The following is a 20872-nucleotide window of genomic DNA, read 5'->3' on the forward strand; positions in this document are numbered from 1 at the left end:
GTGAATCCTCATTTTACAGGTAAGAAATTTGACGCGGTGTCTCATTCGTGCAAGAATTTGCCAGGGCTCATCCTGGGACCTATTGGAAGAGCTGCTAATCTTTTCTGAAGCCCTGGTGCCGATTAGGAAGACCCCACCCATTTGGGGAATGAGAGGGACTTTTGATCTTATTCCCAGGGAGATGGGAAGAGCCTCTGGATTGAGGGGTGCCGCAATAGGCAGTAGCAGGACTTTTGTTCTCCATACTTCCCTTCATCCCACTCTCTCCTCACTCACTCCATCACAGTCCCTGGGAGCGGTGCCGGTTTCTGGTTTGTGGCATCCCGCAGCTGGACGTAGGGGTAAATATGTGCATGCATGCACGTAATCTGAACCTTGTAAAGTAGCATGTTTTGGCATTGCAGTTGGCCGCTGATTGTAATTGTACAGTGCCCTTCCACCAGGAGAGTGCAAATTGCCCAGCCTTCAATTTCATTCATTCAGTCAGTTGTATTTATTGAGCACTTACTGTGTGCAGAGTACTGTACTAAGCGCTTGGGAAGTACAATTCAAGTTGTCAATTCGACAACCACCCTTGCCACGTCTGCATCCAAACAAATCCTCAACGTTGATGTTTACATAGCTATTCACTTATTTATTCATCTATTTCATCCTTTCAATTTCCAGTTCTTTCACCTTCTTCCAACTGCTACTATTTGGAAATCATTTATTCTGCCTGCCTTCCCCATCAGATTGTAATTTTCTTAAGGGTTGGGACCATGTATTTGCTCCTGTTGTACTCTGCCAAGCCCTCAATACAGTGCTCTTCTCCCAGCTGATGCCTAATATATGCTTTTGATTGACTGATGAATTCCATAAATCTGTTTTTCTTGCTCCTGTTTAAAGCCAGCCCACAAAAAACACATAGTTGTGTATATGTGACTACCAAACCTCTGGCTACAAGGTAACGGAGTCTCATGTCCATCTACCGGACTCTCGGACAGCAGTACAATTCTGCAGAATAGTTTTCATCGTCTTACTTAGACCTCAGGCCATGCTGGGGACTGGCTGTGTGGGCGTGCTGGGTTTTTTTTAGTGCATTTTCTACATCCAGTCACTCAAACAATAATTAAAAATTTGTACCTCTCAAAAAAAGGATATTCCAGTGAGTCCCGGAAAGAATGTAATGACCTATGACTGTCAGGATTGCTAGAACCACAGCCAGAGTGTTCAAATCAGGGTGGTGTAGAATGAATCAAAATATTCCCACTGAAACCATCCTAGATAAATTGGCCTATCAGATACACCACGTTGCTAAGGTAGCGGGGACTCACATCCCAAAATGATGTAAAGTGAATCCAGCTATTTTATGAAACAGGCTAACTCTTTTCTCTCATCTCTCGTCAGTCAAGATCCTGTCTCTCTATCCCGGTTTACCATTGCCGACCTAGTCCCGGACCTGCAGCACATCCTTTTCTGGATGTCCAACTCCATTGAGCTCCTGTACTTTGTCCAGCAGAAATCCCCACTCTACATCCAGAATATGGAGGAAGAGTTGGATGTGAAGGGTAAGGCTCTCAGTGCTTGGTGTCAGTCTGGTCTGGTTGAGTGAGCTGAGTCAGTTTGGTGATTTGAAGGAAAAATCAGATGTGAGACATCTAGATTAGTACTAATCAGAACGGAAGCCTCTAAACAATCTTGGGGCCATTTTCTTGGTGAGCCAGAAAACTTGCTGTAACTATTCTCTTCTTGGTAATTTGAATTTGCAAAGAATCTTTTTCAGAAGGCCTGAAAAGCCTTCACGCCTATCTTCATTTCCAGATTGTGAGCCCCTCGAGGGACGGAGTCTGGGTCGAATTCCCCCCTGTATTGTCTTTCTCAGCACTTAGTGCAGTGCTCTGTACACACTAAGGGCTTAATGAATACTATTGCTACTACTGTTCACAAAGACTCCCTTTTCCAGATGCCCAGATTGAGGCACATATAGAGTGTTATAGCAAGCTAATGCACTAATCGTATTTATTAAGTTGCGGCTATGTTCAAAGCACTAAAGTAAGCACTGGGGAAATATAATGCTTGGGTGAGACATGGTCCTTGGAACCTCAGGGGCTCAAAATCTAAGCATTCAAAGGGCAGGAGGGAGAAGAGACTGGCAAGACACAGTAGGAAAGAGAAAACAATAGAAACACAGAGCACCATAAAAGAGAAGGACAAAGATAGATACCCCAAAAAAGTCCTGTATTTTAACTCGGTTCTTTCCCTTTTCATTTCGAATATATTACCTTTCCACTGTGCGGCTATAGGCTGGTGTTTGTTTTATATATAGTCACCCATAATCCTGCTGTAGATCAGGAGTTGAAGAGCAAGCATAGGTCTATATATTATTTCCCTCAATTCAAAATGAATCCCGAGTATCTTCTTATTAGAAATGATCTGTATTTGTGAAGATAAATATGCTCAACATACTTGGCTAGATCTCGTAAAATGCATTTCCAAGGTCACTTCTGGTGTCTTTCCCCCCAAAAAGTTTTCACCCTCCCTTTAACTGCAACCAGAGCTATCAGACCCAAGCCCCATTACCTAACTCAACAGCAGCCTGATGCCCAACTGTCGTTTCAATCAAAAGAGATCTGCTCTAGGAATCAGCAGGGCTGGGATCTAGACTATGGGGCTATGCTACAGTGGTGAAGATTTCTGACCAAAGAACCCCTAGAACATTCTGTGGGTTGGGAAACCCCCACTGGAATCCTGAAAAAAAAATTCCAGCTATTGTGGACAGCAAAGACTATAGTAGCTACAGGGTAACTGCCTTCCAGATCATGGCACCTTAGCGTTACTTTGGCCATACACATGTCCTGCATGTAAAACACCTATGCCTGCACTTCACAGTGTACTGCACCCCTCCCCATCTAATTCCCATGCCAGCAGGAACTTGGCTAGCAGGGAGGAGAAGCGGCATGACCTAGTGGTTAGAGCACAGGCCCAGCAGTCAGAAGGACCTGGGTTCTAATCCCGGCTCTACCACTTGTCTGCCGTGTGACCTTGGTTAAGTTTCTTCACTTCTCTGTGCCTTAGTTGCCTCATCTGTAAAATGGGGATTAAGACTGTGAGCCCCATGTGGGACCTGATTACCTTGTATCTACCCTATTGCTGAGAACAGTGCCTGGCACATAGTAAGCACTTAACAACTACCATAAGGAAAAGACAGTAGGACTTGTGCTGGCAAGCCACTCGGCCCTGAAATCAAGTCCTCTGCCCAGGTTTTTGGTACTGCAATCTCAGAACCGAGGCCTGGCCATCATTTGGTCAGTGGAATTTGTTGTCATCATTGTCCTGTGTCATTCAGAGCAGCAATCCAGCAATACAGCCTTCTGTCACTGGACATTTTCTTTTAGCCCTTGTAGTTCTTGTTTCCTTTTCGTTGTGCTCTGACAGTATCCTGTTGATGAGCCTCTAGCCAGCGGGTCTCTCTGGACCCAGCTGCCCCAAACTCCCAGAGATCTACAAGTCACCAACAATTAGTGAGCACCTGTGGTATGCAGAGCACCATGCTAGGTGTTTTGGGGCATCCAGTAGAAGCAGAGGCCACAGCTTCTGCCCTCAAGGTGCAGGGAAACCAGTGAAAAACTGAAACTACAGGCTGATAATATCAGGTCTACGTATTAAGGGACATTCTTGACCTCTCATTACCTGTATAAGATGCAAAGCTGGGAAATGAGCTAAAGATGTTAAAAAGAGACTCTGGGTCTCAGAATCCCTGCTGTGAAAAGCCTTGCCCTCTTAAATAGGATGTGTGTGCTGGCTAGGAAAGTGAAGCAGATGGCATAATCTAGGAGAAGCATATTTTTCAGTAGAGCAAACGGTTGGAGTCGCTGGGCCTAACAATCTTGCCCAAAGCTCCTCCATTCATTCAAGAGTATTTACTGAGCGCTTTCTATGTGCAGAACACTGTATTAAGTACTTGGAATGTACAATTCGGCAACAGATAGAGACAATCCCTGCCCAATGACGGGCTCACAGTCTAAACAGGGGAGACAGACAGCAAATCAACACAGAACAAAACAAAACAAGACAACATCAACAAGATAAATAGAATCATGAAGATATACACCTCATTAACAAAATAAATAAGGTAATAAATAATACATACAAATAAGCACAGTGAGGGGAGGGCAAGGGGGAAGAGCAGAGGGCGGGAAGGGGGGAAGAGGAGGAGAAGAGGAGTAGAGGGAAAGGGGGGGCTCAGTCTGGGAAGGCCTCCTGGAGGAGGTGAACTCTCAGTAGGGCTTTGAATAGGGGAAGAGAGTTAGTTTGGCAGATGTGAGGAGGGAGGGCATTCCAGGACAGCAGTAGGATGTGGGCCAGGGGTTGATGGCGAGACATGCAGCTACTTGAGGGTAGGGGCTTTGTCTACCAACTCTGTTGGACTGTACTCTCCCAAGTGCCTGGCACAGTGCTCTGCACATAGCAAGTGCTCAATAAATGCTGTTGATTGAGCTGTGCATATTAGGGAGTTTACTGGGCAGGTTCTGGAGCCAGGCAGGGTTGGTAGCCCTGGAAGTTTGCTGGCTAGCCCTGAGCTCCAGGAGTTCCTCCATGAGTCCTCAGACCTCTCCAGTTAAGTAATTAGAAGGGAAAAGAGCCAAACACCTGAGGCCCTGGTTAGGGTGAGAGCCATCTGGGCGATTGGCTGCTGCTCTCTGGGTTTGAGTTCTGCCAACTGTACCTCCCAGTGGATGGAAAAAGCCTAAGGGCAGACTGGCCGGTTGGGCAGGCAGTACAAACTTAGTGCCATGAAAGAGACACTTTCCTGACTGGGGCTGGAAGTCTAGTAGATAACACCCGCCAGGTAGGAGCATAATCCTCCTTGCAAATGAGAGCTCCTCTCCAATGGGAGAAGAAGCAGTAAGAGTTTAGAGGCAGTAACCAGCCTTCAAATTGCACATGTCCTTGTTTCTCCTCTCTCTGTAACAGAGGAGACACAGACCGTTCAGATTCCTGGAACACTTCCAGAGCCTTTGCTATCAGTGTTTTTAATACCGATAAATGATATGTAAAGATGGGGGGAGGGGAGAACATTTTTCTCTGGTGAGAGTTTAAAAAAAGCCACTTTCCCACATGCTACAAATATGGGACTCTCAAAATGTGAAAGCTACCCTAAGCAAGTGGACAGTGAGCCTGCGGACTCTGCTTATTCTAGGCCAACTCCCCTTTAACCAATTTGGATAGAAATTCGCCTTTAGCACCTTCCCACCCTCCCCCCTCCTGGCTCACCCAGCCAACCTCTCCGGACTCATAAAGCATCACAGAGCAGTGACCTTTCAGGAAGAAAGCCAGAATACCCTCCCTGCTCCTTGGACACTGAACTCCCAGGGTATCTCAGATGGGCCCCAAAGTAGAGACTATCCAGAGAGCATCAAAGACCTTCTTATTATTAAGTGATTAAATGCTAAAATGCAATTTAAGCTATTAAAAGCTATTAATACTAAGTGCTGGGTGAGGTGAGGCCTGTGGGGATGATTTGCAATGTGCTGGTTGGGGTGAAGAAGGGATCTTGGGAGATTTGCAGCGGATATTAGTGACAAAATTCATTTTACTCCCTCTGTCATTGAAAGAGTGAGCCTGAAAAATTGATTCCCTTCACTCCCTCACACTTGTAATTCGATCCCCGTGCCACACCAGCATTTCTTGTATTATTGTTTCCATGGTTTAAAGCAAAGCAGCATGGCCTAGTGGATAGAGCACAGACCTGGGAGTCAGAAGGACCTGGGTTCTAATCCTGGCTCTACCACTCTGCTGAATGACCCTGGGCAAGTCACCAAACTTCTCTGTGCCTCAGTTACCTGTAAAATGGGGATTAAGACTGTGAGCTTCAAATGGGACAGGGACTCTGTCCAACCTGATTTGCTAGTATCCATCCCATCGCTTAGTAGAGTGCCTGGCACACAGTAAGCACATAACACATATCACAATTATTATCTGTTCCTTAAGATGGCAGAATTTACAGGGAACCTTTTTTCTGAGCTTGGCACAGTTAGCGTTGTTGTTAACTGTCCGTGCACAGTTAGCGATCCCCTCTCAGCGAGGTGAGAGTTGGTTGACATACCAGTTCCCCTATTGCCTGGAGAGGTGCCTTCACAGTTCTGCAGTGGAGATGGCTCAGCATACAAACAGAGAGATCTTCTGTTAGCCATTCATCTCTGCTTTGGCAATAAATCTAACAGAGAATTGGGGCAATTATTGTGGTTTTGTAGCAGGGAACTGAGATGATGTTCCTCAGAGGCAGCGAGGCAGACATTAACTTGTCCGATAAACTGATTCCACAGGTGCATGTCCAGGGAGGGCTGCTGTGGAACAGAAGAGACATTTTGGGAATGAAGGGGTGGGAAGCAGAGGCAGAGTTTGAACATTACATAAATAAATGACTGTGCATGCTCTGGAGAACTTAGAGGAAAAAATAACATCAACAAGAGGGCAAAGGAAAGGTTAAAATCAGCATTTTAGCCTCTCGACCTCCAGCAGGAAATATCTGTGGGAAGAATTTTAAAAAACAAAGATGTCATGTCCTGAGAGGGTGCAAAATACCTTTTTCACCCCCACCCCCTCCTGTGAAAGTCTGGGTCTGCCTCCGCTGTCCTGGCATTCTCTCCCATCCAGGCACATGAAAGGTTAGGCACATTACATGAAAGGAGATTGAATGTGAAAAAACAACAAACACTTTAAACTTTTCCACTCGGCCTCCTTGGCTCTTGTCGGCTGGAGGGATTGCTAGTTACTGGTGCCCTGGATCATCAGCCTATTCTCAGATGTAACCCAGTCGAACCCAGGAACTGAGTAGCTTGTGCACAAAAGGTGACATTAGCCCAGGTTGGATACCACTGGTACTGATAGAAGCTGTATGTTGGAGAAGGGGGTTGCGATTTTTTCTCTTCTTGGCAAGAGGAGGTGATTGAAATAATTGAACACACAGCACAGGATGTTCAAAAGAGCCTTTGAAACCCTAATTCTGTTTGCACCAGGTATGTGAAAACACTTCAAGTGCGTGCCTCGAAGAAGAGCCCCTTGAGAGCGAAGTACTTATGCAGTTGACAAACTAGTCCGCATTGTTGGCCTGTCCGATCCCCACCCATAATGGATTTTGTTTGGGAGCGTCTCAGACTGATGCCGTAACCAAATACCCTTCCCCCTCCCCTGCCCCTGCCAGAATGTAGAGGTGGAAAGCCCACAGTGAAGTTGCCATCCTGGGTCATGCCGACCTCCGACAGAAGGGTGTTGTCATAAGAACATTTGTTAAGTTCACCATCATCGTGTCATATCCAAACCGCTGAGCCAAACCACACATTGTGGCTGCACCATATGTATTAGGGAGCACATCTAGGGAAGATATAGAGGTTGATGCAACCCATCTGAAGAGTATACCCAACACTCCCATTTTACAGAGTGTGGTTGCTGAAGGCTTAGCCTCTTGTAGTTGGAGACCTAGAATCTAAACTGTCTGGCCACACTCATTGAATGAATTGTGTTTGCCCTTCTCTCGCTTCTGAATAATCATCATCAAAATTGTGGTAGTTATTGAGAGCTTACTATATGCCAAGCACTGTTCTTAATGCTGGGGTAGATATGAGTTAATCAGGTTGGACACAGTCCCTGTCCCACATGGGGCTCACAGTCTCAATCCCCATTTTACAAATGAGGTAACTGAGGCCCAGAGAGTCACACAGCAGACGTGGTGGAGGTGGTACTGGAACCCAGGTCCTTCTGACTCCACGGCCTGTGCTCTATCCGCTAACCCACACTGCTGCTCGGCATGGCCTCTTTCCACTCGCTGAAGCTTTTGTCTCATTCAGCGGAGAAGTGTCTCTGACAGATGAGGGACTGGCAAGGAGGAGGGTTTATGAGTGAGGAGGGGGGGTGTGCCAGCAGGTTGTTGTTGGGAAGTTGATCCCAGCTCTTATAAACTTTTAATTCTCCCAGACCCACTCTCCTCTTAAAACCAGTTTAAAGAGAAGGAGCACGGCTTAGGCTTCTGCAGAGACCTGAAATGTGACGCACACTGTCTATGCAGTTGTGGAAAGCTCAGTTTGATAATGGGAAGGAATGTACCATTTGGCTATGTAGGGGAAGGCAGGGGGTGGGGCTGGTTTGGCAAGCTTGGTGGGACTTTGGCTCTCAGCATATGCATGTGTGCGTTCAGTGAGCCAACAGTTTTCTGCAAAACTATCTGCAATGGTCTCGGAGGGACCGTGCCACGCTAGGCTTGGGGGCCAGGGAAAGGTCATTGGTAATCAGGGGAAGCGTTATGAAAGGAAGAACAAGACACGCTGGTCTCTGTGGAAAGCAGTGTCCAGAAGCATAAGGGTTGTGTTGATTGGTCGCTGCTATGGTAACTGTACAGCTTTTGCATCCAAACTGCTGATCATCTTGCACATTCCTCCTCTCTTCATCACCCAATAGCAAGGGAGGAAGAGCTTCAACCCCTCATTGGAGGCCTAGAGTTAAAAGCCGGGCAAGCAGAGCTAGCCCTGGGATTCTGGCTGTTTTCTCAGGGTGGTCAGGGAGCTCTGGGGAAAGCAGCTTAGTTGTCTAGGGGGAATTTGCAGGATTGAAGTCTGGAGACCTTCGTTCAAGTGCTGGCTCCGCCAGTGACTTCCTGTGTGACCCCCAAGCATGTTGCTTAGTAACTTTGCATCTCAGTTTCTTCGGCTCTTAAAAGAGGAAGAGAAATAGGGAGTGTTTTATGGCCAATTCTGTTGTTTTGTACTCTCCCAAGTGCAGAGTACAATGCTCTGCACATAGCAGGTGCTCAACAAATGCCATTGCTTGACTGTCAGTCCCAGCAAGCCTCCCAGAAATGGTGAGAGAATGGTGGGAGAATGTAGGCAAAGTTCTTAAGTTGCTTTGACAGAAAAGATGCTCATAAAATTGAGAGGTTGATGGTTTGCCTTGGGAGTTCTTGAGCTCTCTCTTGGTTATGTTGTCACCTAGACCCTGTGTTGGAATTTTCTGCTTCTTTTAATTCCCCAAATGTGCAAATGCTAATCTGCAAGTTCCCCAGCCTTAACTACAGCACCAAAACTCTTTAGTTCTCCCCGAAGATTCAGCTACTCCTCTCCATTCTAAAACTATTTGTTTCCCTTTAGGTTCGAAGGAGTCACTGTTTTCTTCGACCATCACAGCCAGTGAGGAAGCCATGACAGTATTAGAAGAAGTGGTCATGTACACCTTCCAGCAGTGTTTATTACATCTCAAGGTAAAACAATCCCTGCCTCTCAGCTCAACAATCACTCAGTGGTATTTATTGTATGCTTACTGTGTGCAGGCACTGTACTAAACACTTGGGGAGAGTACAGTGCAGTAGAATTGGTAGATACGATCTCTGCTCTCAAGGAGCTGTTTGTCAGAGTGGACTGGGACCTACCATCAGCAGGGGGTGGGGCCTTCCTAACGGCGTGGGGCTGATTGTCCCCAGTCAGACTCTCTCTCCTCTCCAACGAAATCTCATTCCTCACATTTCCTTGTTATTGTGGAACGTCAGCAGTGTACTTGTTCATAACATGCTATTACATCAGGTCCCCTGAGAGATGAGGAAAGAAAATGTAGTCTAGCTGCAAAACCCTCTCCCCTTCTCCTTCCCACTACCCTCTTTGAGGTCTCACTCATCTGTTCCTACTAGGTGTTTCCCTTCTTTTTTTGTAATTATCACACTGTGCCACCTGGCAGTAACAGTCCAGTGTGTGGGACATATTTGGGGAAAAAAAAATGCTTGGAAGGTGAGAGAAGACACCAAGAAAGGGAAGCAGAATGTGAGAGAACATATTTGTTTTCCAGTTGTGAGTCCAGACCCTCTAGGTGACCTACATCTCTCACGCACTGTGGCATTTAGAAAAAGAGATTCCTGACATGTGTCCTTTCCCCATCCTGGATGGACCAGATTGGCTCACTGAGGTCGCACTGTTTGCTTTGGAGATGTGAGAGTTTTCTTACCCTAATGATTGTTCCATGTGAAACAGAACTTCACAGTGGAAATATCCAAGGAACCCTAGGCACGCACCCACTGTAGAGAAGAAGAGACACTTTTAGTGTGTCCGAGTGCTGGGAGAATCACCATTTGTAACATTTTTTGTTCATATGGTCTCCCCTCTTTTCAGATCCAAAGCCCCTTTGACCCTGCAAAATTGCCACCTCCGGGGGTCAGCTCTGAGCCCTTGGAAAGGATGTAAGGAGGCAGCTGATGGTAGGGAGAAGTGTGATGAGTCAAGAAGCTTCCATGATGTAATGTCATCTGGGGAAAAGCAGTCTGCAGAATGTTCCCTCCTGGCAGCAGCAGCCAAAGTCCGGGTGGGAACTCTGGCTTCTTGGGATTTGCAAGGGTGGGGAATGGGGTTGGGAGTGGGTGATGATGGAGAAGAACTCCTGAAACAGCCACTTCTTTGCTGTATCCAAACCATTCAAATTCTGCATGTCAGAATCCTTTCCCATTGCTCCCAGTTTTCCTCCCACTGCCTAGAGACTGTCATTGACCGCTGGCCCCTGGCAAGTTTGTTGCTGGGGTGACTGGGATAATAAGATTTTGTAGCTCTGTAGCATGTAGAGACCTAGTCTGGTGGACCAGCAGGGTTAAAGTACGAGAATTGAGGTCTTTGCCATGGCCTGGATCTCTCAACACCACCACTCTTCCCCTTTTTCCTGCCCTTCATTGTCCCCTAGTGTATCACATATAAACAACCTTCCAGGGGTGATAGAAAAATGGTCTTCTCCGAGTAAATAGCTTGCCTGGTGGAAAGAGCACAGGCCTGGAAATCAGAGGACTGGGTTCTAATCCAGGTCCACCACTTGTCTGCTCTATGACTCTGGACAAGTCACTTTACATCTATAGGCCTCAGTTACCTCATCTATCAAATAGGGATTAAGACTGTGAGCCCCATATGGAAAGGGGACTGTGTCCCACCTGATTATCTTGTATCTTCCCCAACGCTTGGCACATAGAGCTTAACAAATGCCATTTTAAAAAAAAGCAGGACACAAGCCTTTGCAGACTTGGCAAGTCAGCGGTAAGGTGATATATCGGATTCAGTTTCAACCAAGAAAGCCAAAGCCTAAGGTGTCTTCCCATCTGGACAGGCTCCCTTATTGTCTGTGATAATCTTACCAGCAGCCACTTTTGTCACCATCCACATTCGATTCCAGAGATTCTGATAGCACTGGCATAAGGAGGACAGAAGGGTTGGGTATGATGCCATGCAGATTGTGCTGCAGAAAAGGAGATGAAGATGCCCTCTTCCTATTTTTTCACCCCTCAACCCCACTACCTGCATCCCTGTAGGAAAGAGGCAACCCTAATGCAAAAGCCCCCACCTTGGCGTGGTTCAGGAACCATTGGAAATCAGGGCTGGCTGAAGAGCAACAGGTCCACATGGAGAGCCATTAACGCCGACAGGCCTCAGCCTGTTCAGTTTTCCCTTTGGGCTGCCCTCTCGTGATGTGGGAGCCACCAGGGTGACAGACACTAGATTCAAAGACCCAGGCTCTAGCAGGGACTAGCTCCATCAAGAGGAATGTGCCAAGGCAAATATGCTTCTCTTTTGGAGAGGAACAGAAGAAATGATGAGATCTGATGTTGCGTTAGGTTGAAGGGGAGCTTCCCTGGCCTTTGGAGGAGCTGCAAGTCAATAGCTAAAACAGCACTAGGCCCTGCAAACAACAAACACACCAGCACAGAAAGGGGCTTTAGGTGTGTGTGCAGTTAGTCCTCTGTTGACCTCTTCAGCTACCTGTGCACCCAGAGGTAAACTGCATGTTCAGGGGCCTCATCTTCAAATATGATGGGCAATCATTTAATAAATCAGTGGTATTTATTGAGCGCTTAACGTGTTCAGAGCACTGTATTAAAAGCTTGGGAGAGTACGATACAAAAGAGTTAGTAGAGATGGTTCCTGCACACAAAGAGGCTGCAGTCTAGAGAGGGAGACAGGCATTAAAGACATTACAGATATGTACACTGGTGCTGTGAGGCTGAGCATGGGGTGAATGTAAGTTGCTCACAGGATACAAATCCAAATGCAAGGGTGACACAGAGGGAATGGGAGTAGGGGAAATGAGGGCCGAGTTGGGGAAGACCTCTTGGATGAGATGAGATTTAAGTTGGGTTTAAACGTGGTGAGAGTGATGTCTGTGGATAGGAAGCGGAGCAGTTCCGTTCTCAAGGGAAGTTGTGGGTGAGGGGTCGATGGCGGCAGCCATTCTAAGTGCTTTCGTTCAGCAGCTTGACTGCCCAATCTTGGGGAAAGACAGAGGGGCATCCCTCTCCGAAAGCCTCCTCCTGGGGTTCTCTCTGGGCAGGGAAATTCCAGACCTTCCTTGACCTCCAAACCTCTGTCTGGGTTGACTGGGAGAAGACTCGTTTCCAGGAAAACAGAACTTAAACTTATCCATGACTCGCTTTTTCCTTCTTAATTCCAGTTGAAGCGTCCCACCCTTCTTGCTTCCACTCTCCAAGGGCCTGTGGCTTAAGGCTCAGACAACTCCTCTTTCCTGACCAGTTCCTTTTACAGTGCTGTTCAGGCCCTGCTTTTCAGTCTATCATCTTCTCCCATTACTGATACGGCTCCTCTTCTACTTGGTAGCTTCTTGAAAAGTGTCGGATTGGTGGATTTTGGAGGTGGCTTTTGGCTCATGAGGTCAGGGAGAGGAATATAGCGGGTTTTGATTTTTTCTGCTTAGCAATACCGAGTTTTCTTTTCATTTACCAATGTAGCTAGTTGGAATAAAATTTAGGGATAAATAGAGACATATGAAGTTATCTGGGAGTATCTTTATAAGAACCTCAAAGGCCAGATAGTCCTACACCTGGTTCCAGGTGTCAACTCCATGGAGCTTGCGGGGTTGGGAGGGAAGGAACAGGGGGACAGTGACATTGGGGACTCTGTACTGAAGAGACAGTCACATGTTTCTCCCAGTGTCCCCAATTTTGTAGGCAGGGTGGGCAGCTGAGGCTAGCTCGTCTCAACCCTTGGAGTCTGAAGGGTTATCAAAGGGAGGGAGTTGCTGTGACTTCTTTCCCTCAAAGGCTAGTCGGATAAAACAAGCCATTGAGTCCTTTGCCCTGTGATAGCTGGGCGGGGGGCGGTGGATGGTTGGAACGAAGGATATTTCTCAGCGCTTTTCTGGCGTTCCCCCAACAAGGGAATCAGATCTGGGCTCTTCTGAGATTCTGGCTACTTTACCCACCCCCTCCCTTTTCCTGGGACAGGATGGCTCCTACATTCTGTTCTTGAGAAGCTAAACTTGTTCTTTGGCTCTCTTCTCCCCATCCTTCCTCTTCTGTAGTCGCTGTATGTCTCCCTGCTGTCCTGCTGGAGTGTAACCCTTTCCATCCGGAGGCCGAGAAGGCTGGTGCTCAGCCCTCAGCTGCCCGAGGAGATCCATCGCATCGTGTCCATCTACCAGGCCACCCTGGACCTTCTGCGGCAGTACGAAGTCCACCCAGAGATCACCTCCCAGATGTTTGCCTACCTCTTCTCTTTCCAACACGCTGCTGTTCAACAGATCCTGGACAAAGGTGAGCTGGGTTACAGGGACCAAGAGAAGGGATTCCTGCTCTTATCTCTTCCCAAGCCTTCCCTGAGCGGGGCAAGGAGTGCCATTCATGGTTGCCACTTGATGGGCCTTCCCTAAGGAGCTCTTTGAGGTGGACTACCAACTTTCTATCCCAGGGCTCTGGCAAGACTTGAACCTTTCCAGGCAAGGCTGAAAAAGATGGTGCTTTCTGACTCGCTAGCTCTTTAGAACCTTTTCCCTCCCACCCTTAAGATCCCTGCTCCCTTTTGCCCTCCATTCCCAGTAAAACATTGGCCCCTATTGATGCCACTATTGATAGAGCCAGGAGGGACCCTGGGGCCATTTGGATTCAGCTCTCACCTGGAGGAAAATTAAATAATACATATAGGAAAGACAAAGAAAAGCCGTCCCACTGTACGGGTTGGAGAGATGCTGGAGAGAAGTGTGAGTTCACAAGCAAGAGGAGATGGCTGTCTTTCTGGTGGTGGGGAGGACTGGTCTATTGCAGTCCAGAGGGAGGGAGGAGATAGGACAGAAGACCCCTTTATGGTCCCTTCCAGTCCCAGGATTATTATATTCCCGAAGGCCTTGGATCCCAGAGAGGGTTTTGTGTTATCCTCCTTAGAGCATGCATAGGCCTGCACGTTGGGTTTCTAGTCCTTTGGCTCAGCACTGGAGCTTACAGAGCAGTTCTGCCATCATTAACTAACCATATTATTAATGTTTTGGTTGTTGGCAATAATCACATGACTTACAGTGGATTATTCAAGCAATCAGTGGTATTTGAGCACCTACTGAGTACAGAGCACTGGACTAAGCACTTGGAGAATACCAATGCAAGGAAGTGGGTAGATACGGATCCCTCCACCTCCCATTTGCTCTTCTGACTGAGGATCACTGAAGAAAATGGAGAAAGACATGGACTCAGGGGAAAGCTTAGGGAGACTTAGAAAGACACACGCTTTGTCAAAGAAAACATCTGATTGCGGGTGACTGCTGAATTCTTGGGGAAATGTGAGCTGCATCAGTCAATCATTGGTATTGAGTGCTTACTGGGAATGGACCCATGTACTAAGGCACTTGAAAGAGTTTAATACAATGGAGTGGTAAATGTTCCATACTCCCAGCAACCTACAGGCTAGAGAGGGAGGCAGGCGTAATATAAATAATTTATAATATCTAATATGTAGGCATATACATAGTCCTGTGGGGTGTTGAGTGGTGGGGTGATACCAAATGCATAGAAGAGGAAAGGAAAGGGAGCTGGGGGAAAAGAGGGCTTAGTTGAGGAAAACCACTCGGAGGAGATGTGACCTAATATGGCTTTAGACTGTAAGCTCAGCATGGGCAGGAATGGATGCTGAGACAGCATCTTCTACTTCTGCTGTATACTCCCACTGCTCCTAGCACTGTGGGTGCGAACAAACACTGAATGATTTCAGTGACTAAAAGGAAGAGATGGAGAGAGCACCAACTTGTCTTTCGCCCTGGGCTAGGATCGGGCTTGCCTTAGCTGTCCCTGTTGCAAATTTCCCCTGAACGCTCAAGGCATAATAAATTCCCTTCTTTGAAGCCTCTTTCACTGGTTTGATGGCTGGCAGAATGGAGCCAATCGGGGAAAACCCCAGAGAGGCCAACAGTGGGGCCGGCCTGGCTGAGCTCAAGAGCATCCCGGAGGAGCCCAGTGGTTGAGACGTTTGGAGGGTGCCCCAAGCTCCTGGAGAACACTTCTAAAGTGGCCCACAACAGTAAAACCCTGAGTTAAGACTAGGGGAGGGGTGTGCTCTGAACGTCAGCATCCACTCTCTCCCGCAACCCTTGCACCCCCAGCTCTTTATGAAATTTAAATGGGCTCTGGCAAAGACGGGTAGAGGATCAATCAATCAGTCGTAGTATTTATTGACTGCTTACTGGTGTGCAGGTCAGTCGTACGTGGAGCACTTGGACAGTACAACAGAGTTGGTCGACATGTCCCTGACCACAAGGAGCTTGCAGTCTTGAGTTAGGGACTGAGCTTTAAAATGAATAACGATACGTACGGAGTGCTGGGGACTGAGATGAGGATCACACCTTAGGGCCTAGCATCATTTGTACGGTGGGATGAGGCTCTCGGCATTGTCCTTCGTTCATTCATTCTTCAATGATTTATTGAGCGCTTACTATGTGCAGAGCACTGTACTAAGCGCTTGGAATGTACAAGTCGGCAACAGACAGTCCCTGCCCTTTGACGGACTTAGAGTCTAATCGGGGGAGACAGGCAGACAAGAACAGTGGCAATAAATAGAGTCAAGGGGAAGAACATCTCCTAAAAACAATGGCAAATAAATAGAATCAGGGTAATGTACATCTCATTAAACAAAATAAATAGGGTGATGAAGATACATACAGTTGAGCGGACGAGTACAGTGCTGAGGGGTGGGACGGGAGAGGGGGAGGAGGAGAGGGAAAGGGGGAAGAAGAGGTTTTAGCTGCGGAGAGGTGAAGGGGGCGGGTAGAGGGAGCAGAGGGAAAAAGGGGGGAGCTCAGTCTGGGAAGGCCTCTTGGAGGAGGTGAGCTTTAAGTAGGGATTTGAAGAGGGGAAGAGAATTAGATTGTCAGAGATGAGGAGGGAGGGCATTCCAGGACCGCGGGAGGACGTGGCCCAGGGGTCGACGGCGGGATAGGCGAGACCGGGGGACGGTGAGGAGGTGGGCGGCAGAGGAGCGGAGCGTGAGGGGTGGGTGGTAGAGAGAAGGGAGGAGGGGTAGGAAGGGGCAAGGTGATGGAGAGCCTTGAAGCCTAGAGTGAGGAGTTTTTGTTTTGAGCAGAGGTTGATAGGCAACCACTGGAGGTGTTTAAGAAGGGGAGTGACATGCCCAGATGGTTTCTGCAGGAAGATGAGCCAGGCAGTGGAGTGAAGAATAGACTGGAGCGGGGAGAGAGAGGAGGAACGGTCCCTTTGCTCGCAGGTGAGGGAGAAGGGAGATGAGATTAGGGTGGGAAAGAGGGGCCTCAAACTGGGGATGGAGTAAGCCTGTTGTATATTTTCTCCCCTGCCCCATCTTTCTCAACAAACCTGGTTCTTGCCTGCCTCCCCTCTCTGAGCCGTCGACTCACTGTCTCTCCTCGCTCATCCTCAGGGCCTGCCCTGAGCTGCTTCCACTGGCCGAAGGGGGTGCAGGTGTGTGCCCACCTGCGACAGCTCCTGGAATGGGTGCAGCGGATGGGCTTCGGGCCCCTGGCGGAGCAATTCTTCAGGAAGCTCTCCTGCACTACCAACCTGTTGGCCACACCAAGTGCCCAGCTGGTGCAGGTAGGATGGGGGCAGGAAAGGGGAAGAGGAGGACAGTGTACACAAAGATGACAGAGGGAGCTCCTTTGGTCCCGAAAAGACCAGAGGAAAAATGGGTAGAGGCACGAATCCATGAGGCGGGACCCAATTTGGGATAAAGAGTGTGGAGGAGCGAGAACGAACAAGTCTTCTGGACTCTGCTTGAAAGAGAAACACCACCACTCCACTTCTCCATCAGATGGCACACAGGGAGCAAAGCGAATCACTCGATGTACCTTAGGAACTTGATCTGGGTGCTAGTGAGTGAGGGGGCGAGGCTGACCCGAGCCAAATTCACTGACCTCAACTGTTTTGGTAAATCCATTCCCAAACCAGATCGCAGGCGCAATTTCTCAGCCATTCCCAGATTTGCTCAGGTCTGTTTAGACCCACTTGGGTGGTCTATCTGATGCAAATTCCATCCAGAGCCCAGCCCACCTGTTCACCCTCCCCCGGATGCTCAGAGAACTAAGTAAATAAGATGGGCACCCTTAACTGCCCCCTAGGGCAAGTAATTGGACAGATAGGCTTCATTCCCAATCCACCCCACCTCCTTCCTTCCCACTCCATCCTGGGCCCAAGCCTATCCCCCAGAGACAGGCTTTGTCTGCCAGACTACAAAGAAGGGCAAAAGGAAGGAAGCCCCGCTGGTCCGGCTTTCGCCTAAAGCTCCTTTTGAAGCCCTAACTCGGGAATTTGTCTCACCGTTTAGATGTCCTGGTCATCCCTGCGGGCCGAATTCCCGGCCCTGAACCCTGCCCAGCTCCACCGGCTGTTGACTCAGTACCAGCTGGCATTCGACATGGGCTCCATGAATGCCTGGAGCCCGGAGAGGAAGCAACCCGGCGGCCTTCAGAACAGAGTGAGTGTGAGCTTTGCCCAGGCTGGCCCCATCCAGAGGCCAGGAAGCGCGGCCTGGGCTCTTGTGATGTTGCCTCAAGGCCACAGGGGCGTGGCTGGGTGTCAAGGGACCTGGCCTCTTATACTCCAGAACACTCAGAGGTGGGGGCAGCCACCGTCACCCCTCTTTAGGCTCAGTATCCCCACCAGTTAAAATGGAAGTGATTGAATGAGATAATATCCCCTTGTCAGACTACCGTGGGGCTAACTGGCAATCTTGCAAAGAATCTCATTCTTCTTGGAGAGCTGAAGAGTTATTTAGAATAGTTTTGATCATCTTTCTCAGATATCCAGCTTGCCCCCATCCTGGCACATGTTTGGCATCTCTGGAGCCCAGGAATGTCCTTGAGCTGCCAGTGCAAAAGGCCAGTGTCAGCAGGTGACCTGTACTCTTCGGAGGTGGACTCAGTTCTGCTCCAGCCCTGGAGGCCCCTCAGACACGTTCTTCTGGACCACAGTTGGACCCCAACTGAACTATTGCGAGGTCTGGAACCAACTCAGTTTCTTGAGGGTCCTAGAGGAAGCTTAAGACAGAGCAGTTCTCCCAGGGACCATGTCTGGACCCTTTTTTCCTTTGTTTTGTTTTTTTTTTTAAAAAAAAGGTATTTGTTAAGCATTTACTATGCACTAAGTGCTGGCATAGGTACAAGTTGATAGTTGGACACAGTCCATGTCCTACATGGGGTCACAGTCTTCAGTCCCCATTTTGCAGATGAAGTAACTGAGGCATAGAGTTGTAACTTGCCCAGGGTTCACACAGGAGACAAGTGGAGGGGCCGGGATTAGAACTCAGGTCCTTCTGACTCCCAGGGCTCATGCTTATCTACTAGGCCACCCTGCTTCTTTAACTATCGGGGTCCAGGGCCATATGTCCAGGTAGGGCAGGAGAAACAGGGTGTGCCCATCCCAAAGTGCAGAGCTGTGTCACCTTATGCTGAACATGATTTCATGCTGAATTCATCCCTACCAGTCCTGCTGACCCTCTAGGCCTTTGGCCCAGCAGCCAAACCTATCTCCCACGGGGGAGGAGACTGCAGTGGGGAAAGACAGAGGCACATGGTAACGTTGACCTCTGCTGCTTCTCACAGAGGACGTCCTGGAGTCGTATGATAATCACCACCCATTCGTCCTGCCAAGTGCAGGGTTCAAGGTAGACTTGGAAGTGGACTACCTGGATGACAACATCTTACCGGCACCTCCTGTACATCGCCACTTCCTGTGGAGCCTGCAGAGCAAAGACCCACACGCCAGCGCCCTCCCCGAGTAGAGAGCCTGAAGGTAACCCTGCTAACGTCTTCCTGTTGGGAGACTGTTCCCTCAGGCCTTGTAGCCGCAGGTGCCATCGGGGCTTCGTGGGTCAAGGAGGCTGGTAGCGGGGGACCAAAAGCAGCTTGGCCGAGTGGCAAGGATAGCCGACGTGGCTGCCCACAGGAGGTTGCCCAGAGTGCTGGCTGCCGCAGGTGGCAGACCCCATGGTCTTCAATAATAATAATACTAATGATGGCATTTGTTAAGCGCTTACTATGTGTCAAGCACTGTTCTAAGTGCTCAACACACTACCTCCTGGGAAGGTCTCTTGAAGGTCACCTCGGGATCAGTTGGAAACCAAAATGGGAATCCTGCCAATAGGGAAGTCCCCTTGGCGAGGCAGCTTAAACTTCACTGGGTACCAGCCATTCCCATTCTTCCCTCTTGCCCCCAACAGTTCTCACTCTAATTAGGGTCCTTAGCCTCCTTAGTCACTCTCCTTCTTACTCTTGACCTATTGGCTGGGGTCCCATCCAGTCTAGGGCAAGACTGACTTTTGTTTCTCTCCCATCCAGGGTCCACGCCTCACGGTGCCTGAAGGGAGCACAGAGGACTGGGGGCGCCTGGGTCCTGGGGGACACTGATCTACTGGATTTCAGACAAGCTGCTGGTAGGGAGGCAGGAATGGAGCTGGGACCCTCACCCTTGCTGCTAATGGGCCCCCCCCGGCTCGACCACCAGGGAGCCCTACCCAAGAGAAGCTGAAGCTGCAGAGTGGCCTGGGCCGGAGTGGGCCCAGAGCAAGCTCCCTGCAGGCGGATTCCTCCTGTCTGCTCACTCCCCCCAACACACCGCTCAGCTTCGAGCCCAGGAGCCAGGACTCACCCCAGCCCAGTGGCGACTCTGGGAAAGCCCTCGTGGAGCTGAGAAGGAATGGCCTGAACACCACCAAACCTGCAGCTCAAGAAGGTAATAAATGCCCCCATGATTTTCTCTCTCCAGCCTTCCCCCAGCATGTTGCTCTGGTGTTCTTGAAAGGAGGGGTCTGTTTGTTCTGGAGTTGCAACAGCTGAGCTTCAGAAAGGGTAAGGGACTCGGCCAAGGTTACACTACATCACAGGGGTAAGGAATAACAAGGGTTCGATCTAGTGTAAATGGTCTCATCTGTAATCAAGTTTTGGAGAAGCGAGCACTTTAACAAATGGGTTTCTGCGAGGGAGAATTGTGTTCCCCTAAGCTTCAGGAGTTCTTTAAAGGTGTATACAAGCATGTAGATAGTGGGGAAGTAGTGGACCTAAGCGAGTTTGATTTTGAAATGGCCTTTGACAAGGTTATACTTGGTATAAAAAGGATATGCTCTTGACCGAGGAACGAATGAATGAAAGTTCCGGTCCTCACTTGTTAGTAGGACCTAACAGAGCTGGAGCTGGTCCAGGAAAGGGCTACCAATATCAAACGGTGAGTGGTATTTAGGTGGGTTAGTATTATACTGAGCACATGGAAGTCTTGGATAGGATGGGAAAAAATTAGAATTCTTCAGGCCTGGAAAGATAGAGGCTTAGAGGAACATGTTTGAAGTTACAGCTATCATGAAGGGTGGTGACAGGGTAAATACAGATCGCACAAATCCCCCGCAAAAAACAGTCCTCCAGGGCGTCCACTGAAGCTTGAAAGAGGAAAAAAGTTCAAAACAAAAGGGAAAAATTTTTCACACAGCGGGTGAAAGCATATGGGATTGTTACCACAAGAGGTTTTAAGGCCAAAAATAGCAGTAGCTTAAGAGTTTGGATGAATTCAAGGGACAAAACCATGTACAACAGGTTCCCGGAGGAGACACTGGGAGATGGTAGGTGGTTCAGCCTTAGCAAGAAGGGGTAC

At 48.7% G+C, this 20872-nt stretch overlaps 1 protein-coding gene across 1 annotated transcript in view; it reads left to right on the forward strand.

The window, feature by feature from the left end:
* The window catches only part of RADIL (Rap associating with DIL domain), a 90261-nt gene that overhangs the window by 63311 nt on the left and 6078 nt on the right, over positions 1–20872 (forward strand). The window contains 10 exon segments of the mRNA XM_029058358.2: positions 1387–1547; positions 9120–9229; positions 12372–12378; positions 13306–13375; positions 13377–13537; positions 16656–16828; positions 17559–17708; positions 18837–19009; positions 19570–19621; positions 19669–19963. Coding sequence (XP_028914191.1) covers positions 1387–1547; positions 9120–9229; positions 12372–12378; positions 13306–13375; positions 13377–13537; positions 16656–16828; positions 17559–17708; positions 18837–19009; positions 19570–19621; positions 19669–19963 — 1352 coding nt within the window.

This window comes from Ornithorhynchus anatinus, chromosome 2, assembly GCF_004115215.2.
Source record: "Ornithorhynchus anatinus isolate Pmale09 chromosome 2, mOrnAna1.pri.v4, whole genome shotgun sequence".
Taxonomy (NCBI): Eukaryota; Metazoa; Chordata; class Mammalia; order Monotremata; family Ornithorhynchidae; genus Ornithorhynchus; species Ornithorhynchus anatinus.